The 20,114-nt window shown below is 39.1% G+C and overlaps 1 protein-coding gene across 2 annotated transcripts in view; it reads left to right on the top strand.

The window, feature by feature from the left end:
- Nucleotides 1–20,114, top strand: part of LOC128508541 (stimulated by retinoic acid gene 6 protein-like) — a 33,410-nt gene continuing 13,296 nt past the window's right edge. Inside the window, exons 1-6 of one of the 2 annotated variants that reach the window (XM_053479889.1) lie at nt 1–207; nt 2,268–2,293; nt 6,185–6,254; nt 6,979–7,079; nt 7,920–8,050; nt 12,304–12,424. In XM_053479889.1, the coding sequence (XP_053335864.1) occupies nt 166–207; nt 2,268–2,293; nt 6,185–6,254; nt 6,979–7,079; nt 7,920–8,050; nt 12,304–12,424 (491 nt within the window). In that variant the 5' untranslated portion in view covers nt 1–165. The remainder of the gene's footprint in view (nt 208–2,267; nt 2,294–6,184; nt 6,255–6,978; nt 7,080–7,919; nt 8,051–12,303; nt 12,425–20,114) is intronic. The other variant, XM_053479890.1, reaches the window with a different exon arrangement.

Below are 20,114 nucleotides of genomic sequence, written 5' to 3'. Positions count from 1 at the left end.
TAAACCGCTCTACGTACAGCTCAGCCCCTTGCAGGAGTGTAGTAAAAGCTGGCCTCATCCTGTAATTTGTTTCGCTTCCTGTGGGAGGGGTTTACTTTTCAAAAAGAGAGAGAGAGAGAGAGAGAGAGAGAAAGTTGTATTACTTTGTATAAAAACTCCAACAAGATGTTTGCTTTTGTCAGCAGCACTCCAGAGCAGAGTAACTTGGTGAGTGTAATAAATTATCTCTGTGGTAAAGACTGATGTTTCATGCTGTTTGTGTGGAGTGATAAGTGATAAGTGATTTACAACATACAGCTTGTTTACACACATTTCCCAATGTGTGAAGAACCCGAGATCAAAGTGGTTTATTCTGTGGTGAATGACAACCTCTCGGGTCACTGCTGAGATTTGTGTAATTCAAACTTTTTTTTTTTTTTTTTTTTTTATTCACATACTGCTTTTAACAACCTGAATGCCATAATGTTCTTCATGTTATGTGCTAGGCCAGACATTATTAGTGGAACAAAGCGGTTTTGTGGTAAACAGAACTAATTGCAAGTAAAATCAATTAAATTGCTTGACCTACCATACCATACCAACTTTATTTATAAAGCACTTTACAAACCCACACTGGACCAAAGTGCTGTACAGAATCAAATAAAAGACATAAAAAACAAACAGCAACTATATAATAAGAACAAATGACACAAAGTAGAGTAAATAAGATAAGTAAAGTAAAACAAATAAATCAAATGCCAGCATCTCGCACGTCATCAAAGGCTATGGAAAAAAAAAGGGTTTTGAGAAGAGATTTAAAAACAGCGAGGGAAGAAGCCTGTCTAATGTGCAAAGGCAATTCATTCCACATTGTTGGAGCTGCAACAGCGAAAGCCCGATCCCCTCTAAGCTTACGCTTAGTTTTCGGCACACACAGGAGCAGCTGACCTAAGAGAGCGGGAGGGCGAATATGGGTGAAGCAGCTCAGACAGGTAGGTCGGGGCTAGACCATTTAATGCTTTAAAAGCAAACAGGAGAATTTTAAAATGAACCCTCAAGTGTACAGGGAGCCAGTGAAGTGAGGCTAAAACTGGGGAAATGTGCTCATACTTCCGTGTGCCAGTTAAAAGACGTGCGGCAGCATTTTGTACTCGCTGAAGTTGAGCAATGGAGGAAGCATTAACCCCCACATAGAGTGCATTACAGTAATCAATTCGAGTGGTGACAAAAGCATGAATTACTGTCTCAATGAATATATTTTTAATTATAAGACCTAATTATAAGGAGCTCTATAAAACAGCATGATGATCACTGACAGTCATTTTTGACTTCAGCTCTGCTATGATCTCAAGCTCATGTCCCTATTCATGTGGAGTTTCACACATCCTCCGGGTATCCCTACGGGTTTCTTTCGTGTTCTCTGGTGGCTTGGCTACAGTGTGATGGGTTGATGTCTCGTATCAGTACCATCTCATACCCAGAATTCCTGGAATATAGGGCAGATCCACAGGATTAGGAGATTAACCCTTGTGTGGTGTTTGGGTCTGTGGGACCCGTTTTCATGTTTTATCAAAAGAAAAATGATACAATTAATAATTTTTTCGAACTTAGACTCATTGGCCTTGGCTCATTTTCTGTGAAGAGCATATATCACATATAATGACCTGAAAGGGTTAACTTTCTAATTAAGTTCATATAAATCAAAATCAATAGTTGCTTAATTTGTAAATCTCTTGATTTACTGTTATGTTTTTTCATTCATACTAATAAATTATCTTTTTTTTATTGCATTTTATTTTAAAAAATGAGCAGCACTTTAATTCATAAATGTGATCTAACAAAGGTAAAGGGCAAATATTAACCATATACCCTGTGTATATTCATTTACATTTACATTTAGGCATTTGGCAGACGCTCTTATCCAGAGCGACTTACAAAAAGTGCTTTAATGTTTACATCATTGGATACATACTTACACTGGGTTAACTAGGTTAATAACTAAGTGCCATTAAACTGGGAAGAGGTTACAATCGGAAGTTACATGCATACAGAAGTATGTCTTTTACACATTGAAATTTTTTAAGTTTCCTTGAATTTCTTGATTATATTCTGTATTGTTGACTGTGCAATGCCCCAAATACAACCAGTTTTTCTTTCTGTATTATTACCCTAAAAGGACTGGATAATTCACTCGTTTTTATAAGCATGAAGATTATATTCTTTTACTCTGATGATCTGAGATTACTCATCACTCCTTTTTCTTCTTTTAAACTTTCTTCTCTCACCAGAGCCAAGATATTCCATCAAACTCTACGTGAGTATACACTTATATCACCATCAACTCCAGTTTCCTACATCATCTTATAGAAGGAATTATTAATTTTTTTGAATTAATTCTTTTTAATGAATCGATTTGGTTCAGTAGTGTCAGGAACTAACCCGAGGTGACCAGAAGATGTAGCTTTAGCGGTTAGCCTTGTGTAGCGTGAATGGTAAACCCAAACGCGGAGTGACACGAATAGGCAGGATAATCACGCTGTTTAGTCTAAGGACTCTCACGATTGGGAAGTAGGGGAAAGACACAATCTAACCCGCGTCCTATAAACACACACTTAATACGAAAGCCAAACCAAGAAAGTGAATACTCATGAATTGGTGAACGCATCCGAGGCGACATCGGCGAACTCAATGACTGAGCGTTGTGCTGTGGTTTGTTTACTCCTCTTATACTTCCTGGTTCATGACCACATTACTTCCGGGTCCTAGTGCTGGTCGCGGATTGAGTGTGCATGACAAGTAGAGAGAACTTTGATCAGATCATGCATTCTGGCATTCCTGAAATACTTTCTGTATCACTCCTGACCCACAGAAATGCAGAACAAAATACTTATTATTATTCTCACACCTATTTTTAGGCATTTACCACCCATTTTCAAAAATTGAAAAAAAAATCCAATAAATCCAAAGTTTAAACTTGTTTAATGACATAAAATTTAAAAGATGACTGATCTCCTTGCCTGTCTACTGAGTAAAATATAAATAAGGCTTGTTTAGCTGTATTAGCAAGTTAGTTAGATGGCATACTTATAACATTGTCGGTTAAAGCTACTGTACCTGTTGGTGTTGGAAAAAGTCTTTGCCCAAACTTCTTAATGATTGAATTTGGGTATTTCAATCAGGTCCCTAATACTCAGGGAAGGTCAATCTTAATGCTTTAGCATATCAAGATATCTTGGACAATGCTATGCCTTCAACTTTGTGGTAACAGTTTGGGGTAGGCCCTTTTATAGTTCAACATGACTGTGGCCCAGAGTACAAAACAAGAACGATAAAGACATAGTTTGGTGTGGAATAACTGATCTCAACCCTATCAAGCACCTTTGGGATGAACTGGAACAGAGATTGTGAGCCAGACCTTCTCATCCAACGTGATCACATAAACGCTCAACAGAATGAATGGCCACAAATTCCCATGAAACACTACAAAATCTTGGGGACAGCCTTCCAAAAATGGGCCCAACACCATGTTGAAGTACATGGATTTGGATGCAATGTGATTGCAAGGTTGGCCAAATACTTCTGCTCATATAGTCTATTTATATATTCAAAGACAGAAACTACAAACAAATTTTGGACTTTTGGATAGGAGCATCTGCCAAATGCCTAAATGTAAAAGGGTCCTTTAACCAGGACTCATGTCTGTATTGTCCCTTCCATGTGTTAAAATGAGCAGTAGAAGCAGTAAAGGGCTCCATGTTGGCAAGACAAACACACCTTGCACTTTAAGTATTTGTTAAATAACCTTTCAATATGGGTAACCTATCTCTCTTTAGCTCCTAAGAAACAAGGAGGTTTATTTCTATAACCACAGTGTTTTATTCACTAAACAGGTAAATGCAGCATTATACTCTAAGCTAGCAAGACGCACACAACAAGAAGTATAATATTAGTTATCTAGCTTGTTAATATGATAACCTATAGAGCATCTCCAAAAGTCTTTCAGCCACCTCCATCACCACAGCAGGCCATCTGAATTACACACAACATGGCGCAGGTTTTATGCAGATATTATCTGGGCTTGGGCCTAGCACTGTATCTAGTGAAGGGGGTTTGGTCATTGTCTGGAAATCAACCCCAAAATACTGTGTATCTCTCGATCTAGTTCAGTATATGCATGAGGAAGACTGCTAACTTGATAGTTTTCCACAAGGTGATCATCAACGCCCTCCACAAGGATGATAAGTCAAAAAAGGTGCTGTATTGAAGCAAATTCATGGAAAGTTGACTGGAAAGGAAAAGTGTGATGGAAAAAAGTGCACAGGCAACAGGGATGTCCACAGCCTTAAGAAGATTGTCAAGCAAAGCTGATTCAAGCACTTAGGAGAGCTTAACAAGGAGTGGGTTGGCTGCAGTCAGTACAACAAGATGCATTAGATGTCCTTAGGAAATTGGCTACAGGTGTTGTATTCCTAGTATCAAGCCAAAACGGACTTAAAAAACATAAGAAGCATCTTACCTGGGCTAAGGAGAAAAAGAACTGGAATGTTGCTTAGTGGTCCAAAGTCCTCTTTTTAGATGAAAGCAATTTCATTATTTAGAAATTAAGGTTTCAGTGTCTGAAGGAAGAGAGATGAGGCACAGAATCCAAATTGTTTGAAGTCCAGTGTGAAGTTTCTACAGTCTGTGATGATTTGGGGTGCCACGTCATCTACTGGTGTTGGTCCACTGTGTTTAGTCTAAAGTCAATGCAGTTGTCTATCAGGAGATTTTATAGCATTTTTTTGTCTGCTGACAATTTTTATGGAGATGCTAATTTTCTTTTCCAGTTGGACACTTGCACACAGTGCCAAAACGAACACTTACTGGTTTGGTGACCATGATTTTACTGTGCTTGATTGGCCAGCCAACTCGCCTGACCTGAACCCCAAAGAAAAGCTATGCTTCCATGATTCTCAGGACTCTACGAAGTCTTTGATCTGCTCATCACTACGTCACATGGAGTGTAACCCTCAGTTACACACAGACTTTCACAGCTTTTTACTCTTTATGATGCAAGTATTTGGTTCACCCAAGACATCTGGTTATTCACAATAAACAAAAGATGCACTGTAGTTTTTTCACTTTTTAAGGCAGGGGGCTTTAGCTCCATATCAGTAATGTTTTAAGTATTATATCACTAAACAATAAAATTGAGGATGTCATAATTTAGGACGTGACGAAATAAACCCTCTCAGAAACGACTTACAGTTGATCGGTTGCTAAAATGCAAAATTCTTTTTCGTTTCCTACCCATTTTCAGGGCACTAATCTGATTTATTCATTTGATTAAAAATGGCTCAAAAAGTTTAACAAAGATTTACTGGTACAGTATGACTAAACATTGATCCTGCTTTAGAGTGCAAGACAAGTTGCTATTAGGTACATTAGCCTGGCAGGGTGGCTGGGATTAACACACTTGTATGTGCATGTTATTCACAAGTTCTGACGCGTGTCTTTGTTACACAGTTTCACTGACGACTTCAGACTTTCGTTAATTTCTTTGTCTCTTGTTTATTTTCAACATCAAAGTACAACGGTTGTTACAGTTTCTTGCATAAATCCACTGTAGTCACGACAAGTCGCTTGCTGTGTTCTGTAATTTCGATAGATTACAGTTACAACAACTCATTTTACTGTATTCCTTTTAGCTTACTGTCTCACGGTCAAAAGCTTGTGTGCTCCACACCTTTCTGTATCCTTCCGTGTCTCTACAACAACTAACGTGCGTGATAGACATGAAACTGCATGACTGTGGGATGATGTCACAGAACAACTCATGAAATGATTTCACAATACAAATTATGAGTATGATACTTAATGCTTAATGCTTAACTAATAAACTGAAATGAGATATGAACAACAAATCACAAGAATGAAATATGGCCCTTACTCAAGTAACTTTAAAATCTTTAACTTTAAACTAATTTACTTTTCTGATAACTTTAAACTGAATCCAGTGTTGACATCTTGCTCATTTGATGTTAACTATTAGAAAGACACATGCAAAACTTTGGGGATTGCTAAGATTTAGATCAATGAAATCACAAAGAGAGGACATTTGTACCTGTGTGTTTTTGAAGTTCTTCATGATTCACATCCCTTTAAAATAAATTTGTCTGTCTCATTACCTGTATATGTCTATAATTTCATATTTTAATGTTTTTAGAAATCAAATAAGTTTACTGCACTGTGAAAGTTACAATAAGGACTTGGTGGAGCTGAGTCTAGCACCGTCTGTGAGTAACTTCCTGATTTTTGGGTGTTTTATTTTATTTTTTACCTAATTACAAATGATTTTGTGTTTTACTCATGCTCATATCGTATTAAGGGAACTGTCTAACCTGGTTTCACAGAATAGTGAATTCTGCATTCTGATTAGTCAGAAGGTGTTGATTAATTCTCTATGACAGCAGCTAGTTTATATTAATGCACTCGCTCTAATAGGTTATTCTTTCCATAGTAATGGCTCAACACAGGGACATGTACTGCTTTAATAATAATAAACATCTTTACATATGATGAAGTTCATCATGAAAATAGAGTTTTTCCTATAAGGAATGTTTGTGTAACATTAGTGGAAGGAGTCTCCAGTGTCAGAGGTGTCATCTGTAGCCGTTTTTCACATCATCACTACGGAGGAGTTTACGATCGTTTGCGAAGCATTATTTTTTCTTAATTAACTTAAAGAAAGAGAGGATGAAGTGAGTCTGGTAAGGGAAGTGAAAAGTGAAAACCTGGTTCACAAACATTAAATAGATTTAAATACTAATTAAATGTACCACATGTTGTTTAACAATCAAGAGCAGTATTTGCTTGCAAGTTAAAGCTACATATTACCCTGCCAGGGCAAAAATGCCACATGCATATGGTTTGCTTGTGGGTTATGTTATAGTTTTAAATACTACATATATTAATTGATGATGTTTAACACATCTGTGTGTGTGTGTGTTTGTGTTGCAGCTTTTTATTTTAGTCCTGCTGTCGTTTGTTGAGCGTAGAAAGAAGATCCATGACTGTGAGAGGAGATTCCTGTGTCTGGCCGGCCGATTCAGCTTCATTGTGTCAGTTTATAGTTTCTTGTTTTATTTTTGTATGTAAATGAAAATTTCTTATTTTGTTGTAGTAATTTAAAACGTCGGATGGAAACACAGACACCAAGTTCCACAAACACGCAGTGCCTTTATTTACAGCAGTGGCTTTATAGGTTAAGTCCTCATAGTCGCAGTGTGTAGAGTCGAGCAGGTCAGAGCATGAGACAGTGGGGCGAAGTCAAGGGCATGTAGCAGGCTGTTTCTTTCTAGGTGAAAGCTTTACTGAGTTCTCCAAGTTTGTGGGCACAGAGAAAGTTCACATAATGTCATAAAACCCCAACACCAGGTGAATTATATACTATTATTAAAATAGTTAATTAATAGGACCATCTTCATATTTCTCCATTTGTTAATTATAGTAAAATTGTAAATCAGAACATTCATTGTTTTTAGATAGACATCTAGAAAATAATGCTGTTGTTAAAGATGCAAATATTTGAATTGTCTTATGTTGTATTATGTGGAGATATAAAGAGCCAAAATATGAATATTTACTATTTATCTGGGAAATATGCAGCTGTGGGTTTTCTAGTTCATAAGTAAAAGACTTCCTATTTTAAAGAGCAAGTCTTAAGAATTTCATACATCCAGCACAAAGAGTTTAAAAGAAAGGATTTTGGAAGCTTGTGAATTTTTTTTTTAGAACTTGTTTTAGATACTTGTTTCAGATTATGAACACATCGCTTTTTAAAGCCTGGAATTTTACACACAAATTTTTTAACAACAGTTATTTTAAAGCATGAAATTATAATCAGGTAGAAACATGTTTAAACCTGCTGATTTGAGATGAATGTACCTGTGTGCTCTTAGACCTCTGGACTTCACAGGAAAGATGCAGAACCGATGGTCTTATGCTTTAGCCTTCGGTGCCTTGACCCCCCACGTTATTGATCAAATAATCGATGACACAAAAGATGACGAATTGCTGCCTTACCTAAAAGGTACACAACACTATAACACACTACACATCACACTAAATTATCTTTAACATGCTACAGTGCACACCACATGTCATGCTCTCAGCTCTCTCACGCTGTTTAAAGACTGCTTTCAACTTTTGACATTTGATTTTCACACAACTACCACATTCCTAGGGTTTGTCATTGGCGCTTCAGGCATTCAAATAGTGCCTGCTAAGCTCCAACCTGTCACGAATTGGCCCACACCCACCACAAGACAGGAACTTCAGAGATTCTTGGGATTTACCAACTTCTACCGACGCTTCATCTGGGGATACAGCTCCATTGCTGCCCCCTAACAGGGGGGGGACTTCTCCCAAGACGCGTTTCTGTTGGGACCTGGACACTGAAACTCAGAAAAAGGTTCACGTCTGCCCTAATCCTGACTGTTCCGAATCCATTATGGCACTTTGTATTGATCAGATAACTCAATATTAAATAAAGTTACACTAATTACAGGTTTTTATCCCTGTGATGGTGATGTGTTAAAATCGGATGAGCAAAACAGATGAACACACAAATAATAAAAACCAACCCAAACGTGTATTGACGTACGAAAAGAACAACAAATAAAGTAATAAAGTAAATACCTGCAGGTATACAAAATATACAAATTTTAGTACATTTGTGGTAAAGTATTAGTAAATTAGTAAAGTATACAAAATAAAGTAAACCAAAAAACAAGAAAACAAACAATATTTACAAAAAATATATACAATAATAAGTGTGTGTATGTGTGTGAGCGTGAGTAAGAGGATAAATGTCCAGAACCAGGGATATTATGGTTGTGTGTATGAGGAGATATGGATCAGTCCCACCGGGGTTAATGGAGTCCGGGAGGCCGATGATGAAGAGTGACCAGTCCAATCCGGGATAATCCGTAAAACTGAACAATCTTTGTGAGAACACCATCACAGAGATAAAAGACCTCTAATTAGTGTAACTTTATTTATTATTAAGTTATTTGATCGTTACAAGTTTGTCGTCGAAGCCTTCAGCACAGGGGTAGCAGGTGTGAATTTTTCAGAGAGCTGCGCATGACAACAGGCTATACCCCTGCTTATTCCTTTCATACCACTTAACTTCTGCCAAGGCGAACTATGGCATCAGCAATCGAGAACTTCGGGCCATCAAGCGTGCCCTGGAAGAGTAGAGGCACTGGTTAGAGTGAAAGGAAATCCCATTTCTGGTCTGGACTGACCACAAGAACCTGGAGTAACTACAGGCCACCAAGGGCCTAAACTGTCAGGTTCGGTGGTCATTGCTCTTTACCAGGTTCAACTTCATCCTCTCCTATCGTCCTGGGTCAAAGAACTTCATGCCAGACGCTCTCTCCAGGCAGTTTTTGCCTACTCGTGACTCCACTGCCATTGAGACCACCATTCCCCCTTCATGCTTGCTTGCAGTAGCCAAGCTTGATATCGAGACCAAGGTCCAGCAAGCCCTCTCTCCAGAAAGCCATAACCGCCTATTTATTCCTCTTCCTTTACACTTTTAGGTCCTGAAATATGCACAGACTGAACATCCACTTTTATATTCAGACAGTAAGGAGTTACTTTAATCCAACTTAGAGATTGTTATAAAATCTAAACATAAACAAAATTTTCAGCATTGTTTAGTGACAATATATTCCTTATCTTGGCAATATGTCTGAAATAAAGGAATGCTGTCCTGATAATATTATCTACATGAGCTTCAAATAAAAGATATCTTATTGCTGCACATGATGAAAAATACAGGCCAGATCCAGTGATCAGAAAGCTTAATTCTAGCTGCATGTGGTTCTAGTGCCAGTACATGGGTGACTATGGGTGTTTTGTTAGGATTTAGCAGAAGTTAATTACCATTCAGTATCGTATGTCCTTTACACATTGCTCAAACTTATTAAGCTAATTTTCCTTAAGATTTTCTTATTTGCTTAGATATATAACTGTGTGTATAGATTGCTTACAAATTATGTTGCCAAGAGGAAGCATGTAAAGAGAAAACAGCAGTGAGCCTAAAACTAAACCCTGTGGAACATAATGGCTATTTAGATCTACAAACTGATAATGAGCAGTCAAACTGGATATGAGCCAATAGAGGACAGTTCCTTTAATTCCCCTTAATTAACTCTTTCAAATTTCTCAGCGGGTGCTTTACTGAGAGGAGCAATCCTGTTGGACAGAAGAGGTGTGCGCCGGTGGGTCAACCTTGGCTGAGCACGTATGCCACCAAGTAGTCACCCACTCGCCTCACTGTGAGGATTATAATGCCGGACTCGGGGGCTGTCTATCTCTGCCTACAGCATTCAAACTTTAACAGAAATAATGCTGCTTTTGCACTCCCTAACCCTCTCTAAAGTCTGGATGTACTGCTCTAACACTTTTATCTTCTCCATCAGAGTGCTAACTAATACACACATCACAAATGTAGTTATTACTAACAACAGAGAAAGAATGACTAAACATGCTGTACTACCCACTAAACTTACTATAGCACTACACACCACACACTACACTAACCTGCAATATGCTGCACTACACACTACACTTATCTGTAACATGCTGTCCTACTCACTACACTAACTATAATACACTACATTGCACACTACACTACGTTATATCACACTACACTACACAATAAACTTACTATACAGTAACACACTACACCTGAATGAAACACTGCACTAACTATAACACACTAAATTACACTAACTATAAAACAATATACTACACTTACCATAACACACATGCATTGATGCTGCATGCAATTGAGGCAATAAATCTGTCTTACTGCTAAAGTGTTATTAAAGACCAGGTTGTATTGATAGCAGCCTTTAGCTCATCTGTATTGTTGGCTCAGGTGTTTTTCAGCTTCCTCTTGACAATAGCTCATAGATTTTCTAAAGTTCAGGCCAGGCGAGTATGCTTACCCAACCAGCACAGTAATATCATGTACAGCAAACTATTTAGTGGTAGTTTTGGCACTGTGGGTAGGTGGTGGAAAGGAAATAGACATCTTCATAAAGCTTGCACTTCCAAATCCTAACTCCACTCTGGAGCTTCTCTTTGCATGGTTTACTCTATATCCTCCACACACCTGTATTTGATTAACTAATTATAACTCAGCCTTAAAAGTATGCCAAGAGATTTAATTAGTATTGCAGTATCCTACTCATGTGCCTCACGCTAACCTTTCTGTGTCTTATTCAGTGTCATATTGAGTGTGTTTCCGATATATTGCTGACCCAGCTTGTTCTCTGAATTTATCTTTCGCCTTTGCCACTTAGAACCTTGCTTTATTGAGAACTAATTATTGCGCCTGACCTTGCCAGCCTTACTTGCCCTTGCTCCTGTCCCACACTTCGGTTAATGATTGATCTCACTTCTAACCTCTTAGTGTACAACTTAGGACTGATAAAAGGACTTTAATTACTCTTCTTCACTTAAAAATGTTGTCACTCATGCTGCCTCTCTACTATGCCTGCTCATCTTGCAAAACAGTATTATTCCCCAGACTTTGGGTGTTATGTGGTGTGGATTGGAGAGCCATACCATAAGATGCAATAATATTTATAAGAGCATTAAATAGACAGGTGCGGCGTGTTCATGTTAATTACCCTGGCAGTTTAGATTAACGCTCCTTTACCTGTGCAGAACTCCATGGGGTAGTTACCTGCGGATCTGCCTGTTCTAAACAGTGCAGAGTATTTTTACACTGTTTTGCCCCTCGTGAGACCTGCATTGTGACACTGGGACCTTAATTTCCAAATTAATAGCAAAATTTACTTTTAAATATGACTTTAAACCACTAATCAATAGTCCAGTTCTTTTTATCATCAGTTCTTTCAGCCCAGGTAAGATGCCTCTGATTTTGCCCTTGGTTCAGGAGTGACTTGATACTAAAAAGCTACAGTTGTATCTCATTGCCCAGTCAATACATCACTCAGTGACTTCTTTCGCTCTTGATGATTATCTTCTGGACACCTGTCAAGTCAGCAGTCGTCTTCATGCATGTATTGAACTACCTGAAAGATACACATGCTGTATAAATAGTAATTTACTTTACAAACTACAAATGAGATACAGTATTGTGCAATACTGTATTTTTTATTTTCATGAGCTGTAAGCCATAATCATTAAAATTAAAACAAAAAGGTGCAGAATATTTCACTTCATTGTAATTAATCTTGAATGTAAGAGAACTTTTTCACAATGTTCTAATTTTATTTTACATGTTTGTGTGTGTTTCAGTTTTCGTACAACTCAAATCCGCGTTGCTGGTAAGCATTGCCTGCATGCCATTATTCTCTTGTCTGTCAACACCACACCGACTGCTCGGAGGAGTCCTGGGGCTGCTGTATTCCCTCTCATGGTAATTAAAATATATATATATTTTTGACATCAAACTATCGAAAATGAATCTTGTATCTCTGGCTATAACGTGTGTTTGTGGGGGTAACAGCATGTACACAAAACAGTAAAAAATGTTTGTCATTTCATGATTTTTCTGTTGCTTACATCCCCATTCCACTGAGCTAAATTTGCTACTGCTCAGTATAGGATGGTAATGGCTCCTTACAGCCTCTTTTGGGCTCAGTGTAAATTCTGACATTCATGTGAAGAGGAAAATTGGGGCATGTTCAAAAAATTTTTCCATCATTAATGATTCAGTAACGATTGGTATCGGATTGTACGTGGCATATCTGCCAACTTTTTAAAAAAGCATGGTTTTGTGTGTACATGAATGCAACTTCCCCACTGTGCAAGCAATATCTGCATTGAGTTGAATCATACACAAAACGTCTCGGGTTACTTAGCTGTAACTCTGTTCCCTGAAAAAGCCGAAACGAGATGCTGCGTGAAAACGCTATGGGAACATCTTTTTGTGTTGCCGGTTATGAAGCCTATGTGTATCAAACACGCCAAATTTTTGGTTTATATAACTTCGGTCAGGTGACATCATCTGATAAAGTGCACCTGCAAGTTATAAATAGGAGTAAACCGGAAACATTCCTTAGATCAATTTTGTCTGAAAGGACGTCCAGTCACGCAAGCAGTGTGGCATTGGAGCGCAGCATCTCGTTCCCGCTTTTTCAGGGAACTTACAGCTAAGTAACCCGAGACATTCCTTTTCAAAAGCTACACTCGATGCTGCGTGAAAACGCTATGGGAACGAGAATACCATTGCCGCCACATTGCAAGTGTCTGGACCCCCTGGGTTGTGTTGCGTGTACAGACAATGCCAAGGAGGTCTCAGACCTAACTCTGGGAGGCTGATTCGAGGACCTGTGAGCCTGAGTAGCATAAACAACCAAACTATAAAATTTAACAAATGTGTGCGGAGAGGACCAACCTGCCGCATCACACACTTGCTGCAAATGGACTCCTCTTGCAAGCGCAATAGCAAATCCCCCTGCTCGAAGACGTGGTAATGTTCGTATAAGGTGGTAAAAATGATGGCTCCATGATGATGCACTTCAGTGCAAAGTGATATTTATTTACAGTGCCCCAGAAAATGTACAGTCCACTTGTGCAGTATATTTACAGGTGACGACACAAACCAAGGGAGAGGGAAAAACAAAAATCCTAAAATACCAACAAAAAAAACAGAAACATAAAGGGGGGGAAAGAAATCCAAAAATTATGTACTGCATGTATCCAGGATATAACACTAGACAACATAGCTCAAGGCACCAGAGTTGCACTCTCGCTCTTGACTTGGTTAACAAGCAACCATGTTGGAGTCTGGTCTCCTCTTTTATAGGCCAGACTCCCCCCTTCCTGGGACTCTCTCATTAATGGTTTTTGGTAAAATTATTGTTCATACAGAAACCATTACTTTCCTATTGTCACATGGTTAAGACATGTTTAACACCAACTTGGTTAAAGTTTCACACAACAAAATTAAAATAAAACAATCCTTTACCGAAACAATGTATTTACTAGGTACGTTTTTTACAGCCACAAATCTAGGCACCCCTTCTGACATTACACAATGGTTTGGCCGGACTCCGGTGCACTGCGCGGCGCAGTCAGTGACGTCATAACTGCTCCGTTTGGCCGACTCAGTATCGCACACTGGAGTGACAGCCATCACACGCCTGTTTAAACATAAAACATAACAGCACGGCAAAATAGCACAACACATTAAATGTCCGGGATTATGAACACGCATAAACAGAGGGAGTAATGTACATTATGTGTGCCATCAGAGCGTGTGTGCATCCATGCTGCTGATGGCAGAAACAGCGGCAGGGGAGTGAATGTAATGTTTTCCAGAGGTAAGCGCGAGTGCATGCGTGTGTGTGTGTGCGCGAGCAGAGAGAGAGAGAATATGCATATGTGTGCCAGGGTTGCTCAGCCGTGATATCTAGGCCAGCTTTGTCACACACTCCATTTGAGGGCATAAGTTCTCCTAGTGGAGGGAGCCCTAGCACTTAAAATAGTTTCAATGACACTGGCTGGAAGACCAGCATCTCTTAATTGGTCCCCCTCAGGCGCCAGACATAAAGGTTCCAGAGCTCGGGCCGGGGATGAAGTATTGTTCCCTGCGCCTGAGACAGAAGATCCGTCCTCACTGGAATCACCCACGGCGAGCCGTCGAGGTGAGATATTAGATCCGAGAACCACACTGGTCGGCCAACAGGGCGCTGTCAGTAAGAGCCTGTCAGACCCTGTTGATGGACGCATTCCCCGTGTGTCACAGCTTGTCTGGACAGCAAATCTGCTCCCACATTCATATGCTTTGGAATGTAAATCGTCCTGAGGGACAGGAGCTTGTCCTGTGCCCAAAGCAGAACCTGGTGCATTAGCTTGTTTAAGCGGCGCGAGCGCAGTCTGCCCTGACGATTTATATATAAGACTACTGTAGTATTGTCCACCCGCACTAGGAAATGGTAGCCTCTCCAATGCTGAGGAAGTGCTTCAGGGCCAGAAATAGAGCCATCATTTCGAAGCAATTGATGTGCCAAGCGAGAAGATGACCTCTTTAGCTCTCTTGGGCTGGATGGCCATTCAAGACTACACCCCAGCCCGTGAGGGAAGCGTCTGTCATTAGCATTTTGCAACAACAAGACGGACCTAGAGTGGGACCCAGAGTCAGAAACCAGGATCCCGCGACTTCCTGCGGCAAGCTGTGAAAATGTTCTTCATTACCTGCAGGGGGCCGTCGTGTTTCAGTCTAAAGTATTGTGTGTATACTGAAGCGGAAAATGAATTATATCTCTTAGGCGCCCATTAACAGCAAGCGTCATAAACGTACCGAGCTCAAACTGTAAATACTGATATGTATTTATTCTTTATTTTATTCTCTCCTTTGGTAATGATACTTCTTTACCTGCACTTTCTCCATTTAGCATTATTATTCTTAGTAGTAGTAGTGGTAGTAGTAATAGTGATCTGAATTTATTATTATTGTTATTATTCTTATTATTATTGTAATGCACCCGCGCGCGTGTGCAAAAAGACGAAGTACAACAAAAATACGAAAATGTATGATATGTTAGCCTAAAACAATATTGTTTTATTGTGTTTGTGTTTTAAATATACACTAAACATTAAACACTGCCTTTTGCAAAGTGAAAGTGAGTTGCGTGTGCGGCTTTTTGATCAAAATGCTGACAAACGCATACACATATATGAGCAGATCAATAAAACTACAGACATGAAATGCAACAAACACAAAAATATATGCTACTCGCCGAATACAACGTTTGGGCACGTAGAATCCCTGGGCTTTGACTGTGCTTTGTTTATTCATTAGTACTGTGCCATTTTAATTCAAATTCAACATTTTAATGGTCAGTGATTGGTGCATGGGCATCAACTCGCACGTTCTGTAATATTTCATTGTCATTTATACTGCCATTGTTTTAGAGCCCTATACTAACCATTTGCTAGTTAGTAAGTAAGTGCGTAAGCTAATAAAAGAGAAATGAATAAATAGCTTTAAATGGTACTTTAAATGGTACTTCAGCGTAGAAAAAAAAACACTAGCATGAGTTTATATATAAGTTAAATATTATTTTTAAAGAAAATCTAATTTATATATGTGTGTTTAATTAAATTCTTAACATTTTAATGGCTAGTGATTGTTGCAGACATGTACACTATTTTTGGGGAAGGAATTGGCTTGTACAGGCTACTATACGCTGATAAGCAGTCGATGCCCCGCTGTAACCAGCAGATCAAAGGAGCAGTTATCGGCTATAACACGTAGCCTTCTGAGTTTGGAGGCCAGATTTGGTTGGTTGGAAGCATGTTTGAAGAAGAATATAACGTCACAAACACACATACAAACTCTCCGTGCATACACATCTACAGTTTAAGGCGTGCGCGGACACACACACAAACTCTCCGTGCACCACACACAATCTCTCAGGGCAGATACACCGTGCAGAGAAAAACTGAACACCTGGCCATTAATAAAAATTAATATTTAGTTAAATTAATTCTATTAAATAATTAATATTTATTAAAAAAGGTGCTTTAAAATCAATCTAAAGTTCATTTATTGGCGTGTATGAACTCGCGGCTCGCACTTTCACTTAACAAAAGGCAGAGTTTTGATTAAAAGGATGATAAATGTGTGCGATTAATCGATAAAAATGCAGACAGAAAAACAACAAACACCAATATTTAGGCTACTCGATAGATAAATGCTGGCTTTTCCAACACGCCAGCGCGCTCCGATGTAAGCCGATTTATTCAAGTCATAATTAAAAAATATATAGAGAGATAAATAACATAGAGAAAGCATAATATGACTGTCCATACAGTAAATAAAAAGAAAAGTGTCAAATCCAACTATTAAGTCTGATTCAATTGCTATCATTAACCATTTTTATTTATTTATTTATTTTATCTATTGTAGGCAGAGACGTCTGCTCTCTTTTTAATTCATCTAAAACCCCAGTATTTGCCAACAGTGCACACAGTTTGATAAATTCACATTTATCGTGAATGAAAGGTGAGAAGAGATTCCGTAGAATCTTCTGACACAATGCTTGCTCTGAAGGACTATACTCGACAAGAATATAGAGAATAAGAATCATATTTTCAATAAGATTATTCATTAAATAATACAATTATATCAAATAATATATTTATCTAAAAGCCTGGCCGACCAGATTTCTCATTCACTGCTAAAGTAGTTAAATAGGTTATATTTTAAAAGGACAATTGCAAGTAAATTACAAATTGCATGTAATGTTGTAAAATGTAAATAAAACAGTAATAGACACAAATATATGATATGGTAGTATATAAAATGAAAAAGCTCAATGAGTGCTCAAATGTAAAGCAAACGCAATTATTAATTTAAATAGTATATTTAACTTCATTCTCTCACAGCCGGAGGCACCGAGAGAGCTGATTGGCCGAGCTCTCTCAGGGGGGAGGGATGAGAGATACTTGTGCTCCCACATTAATCACGGCTCTACAGCCAATCAGGGGCGTCTGTGAGCTCGCGCACGCGGAAGGAGCGGCTAGCGCTTTCCTCCGAGTGTGTTACTCCGCCCCTAACGGTGCGTGAGCGAGCAGTTCGAAAAGATGCGGTCGGCTCGCGTCACGTGGTTCGGAGGAAACACGGGATAGCTTTCGCCCTCCCGACTGAGTGGTTGTAGTAGCCTTGATGTATGTGGGAGCCCCCTAGTGACGGGGAGGAATTGCCCACGACTAGATTGGGGAGAAAATCGGGGAAAAAGAATTGGACAGGACTAAATTTATAAAAAAAAAAAATGTAACTTCATTCAGTCGTTTAAGTTATTGTAGGGCGGGTTGGGGGGGGGGTTATGTCTGCAAGTTACTGCAATCCCTCTTCTCACCTTTCATTCATGATAGGTGTGAAGTTATCAAACCGGTTTCGCTGATGGGGAAATTCACAGAATTGAGGAGTTTAAAACGATTTAACAAGACCAAGCAGACGTCTCTGCCTAAAATTTATTTCGCCAGCAAAACATAAAAATATTCTATATTTGATAAAACTGTATTGAAACAAAATTGTGTATTTTCCTTATTTAATATCGCTTCCGGAACATTGTTGTCCAAACGTTGTATGTATATGGAAAACAGTGAAACCTGAACACAAACAGAAAGGACGAATAAGGAATGTACAAAACATTAACACCTTTACCGTGTTTTAAATGAATAAAGAGTTACTGCATTATGTTTCAAGACATCCTTAATTTACATTTTTCTCCTAATTATATTGTTTGGGGGTGCGGTGTGGAGATCTGCACCACGAGATGTTTGGAGAGTCCTGACGCAGGGCTTTAGAGGGGGTCAGTGAAATAGGAGTTGTTGTGAGAGCTTATGACAGACACAGGACGACATTTCCATTTTGAGATAGCGTGGGATTATTAATTAAGAAACTTTAAAGTAAACCAAAAGAAAACTTAAAACACAAAATAAACAGAGCTCCGCCGTCTACGCAAGAACAGATGGGATTCTGGAAACTAAAACAAAAAACTAAAGATGCTCTGGGGGCTTATGCCCTTACCGAGGATTTATAGTAGGAAGAGAGTAGAGTTTGTGCTTTGTGCACTTTAACCCGAAAGCGCGCACTAAACTGATACGTGTCGCTCTCTCTCTCTCTCTTTCACCTGTGTCTTAGACAGACAGAGGCTTGGGATTTGCCTGTCTCTTCTTTAGTGTGCTTTGTCTTTGGCCCTGACTTCTTTTACCGGTGTGACCGAATGATCACACGGAGTGTCGCGGTATCACGACCCGGCCCGTTCTGAACAGTTTATACGCGGCCCTGCCCCTCACGCGAGCTGCGTCCTTACATACATATCCACAAATACTTTAACAACATACCCTTATCACAAATTGCATTTTATATGAATGTCACATATAAAACGCGCGCACAAACACACACTTGTATAATATATTCACATATTGGATACACATAAAAACATAATATATTCAGTAATTCAGTAAATTACACTTAAAATAATTATTAAGTCTGATTTGATTGGTACCATTGAACATTTTATTTTTATTTATTCTATGTTTTGCTGGCAAAATACATTTTAGGCAGAGACGTTTGCTCGGTCTTGTTAAATCATTTTAAACGCTTCAATTCTGCAAATTCACCAAAACCGGTTTTGATAACTTTACACCTACATCAAAGGTGAGAAGAGGGATTACAGTAACTGAGCGCTGTCACGTTGTATATACTGTACAACACGTGTTTATCGGCCTTTTGATAAAAACGCTGCCTTTTGTAAAGTGAAAGTACGAGCCGCGGTTTTCCGCACGGTGACGAAAAGCTTTATTTCAGTCCTAAATTCACAATCACATTTAAGCTATTATTTCCAGCCATGGTCAAATAATGGATGAAATAAATATTTTATATATATTTTGCATAAGCAAAAAAAGCAAAAGCAAACCTCAGGAACATCCTGTGTTGTGGCAGTATTTCCATGTGAAAATATGCGTCCTTCAGATCGATTGTCACAAACCAATCCCTTGGTTGGATTTGAGAAACAATCACTTTAATAGTCAACATTTTCAATCTGTACTTCAATCAGATAGCAGTTCAGCCCGCGAAGATCTACAATTGGACACAGTCCCCCCTTCTTCTTGGAAACCAAGAAATACCCACTGTAGTAGCCTGACTCTCTGTCTGATAGAGGAACATGTTCCATGTTTCTCTGTAACTCCAGAGTCAGCAGATGCGCCCTTTCCGGTTTGATGGAAGTGGAGACCACGCCGTTTAAACGGGGAGGGCGATGTGAGAACTGGATCCTGTAGCCTCTCTCTACAGCGCTTAGTACTCAAGGTGATATACTTGACAGTAGCTTCCACGCTGCCAGTTTCTTCGAAAAGGGCAAAAGTCTTGGCGGCTCGGTTACGAGGGGGGTGTTAGGTGTTTGGCATCCTGGAACATGGCAGGAAAAGACTGAAGAACTAACATTTCGTTGGAGACGGATGTTGCCCGAAACACCAGTGGTGGCGGAGCATGAACACCGACCTCCTGGGGGTGCCAGGGAGAGCACTTCATTTTTGAAAAGGAATTTCCCCTCCCCGGGGGGCCACCCCCACAGTCCTTGGCAAATGAG

This window comes from Clarias gariepinus, chromosome 20 (assembly GCF_024256425.1).
Source record: "Clarias gariepinus isolate MV-2021 ecotype Netherlands chromosome 20, CGAR_prim_01v2, whole genome shotgun sequence".
In the NCBI taxonomy this organism is placed as follows: domain Eukaryota; kingdom Metazoa; phylum Chordata; class Actinopteri; order Siluriformes; family Clariidae; genus Clarias; species Clarias gariepinus.
This window is presented reverse-complemented; position numbering and strand designations above follow the sequence as displayed.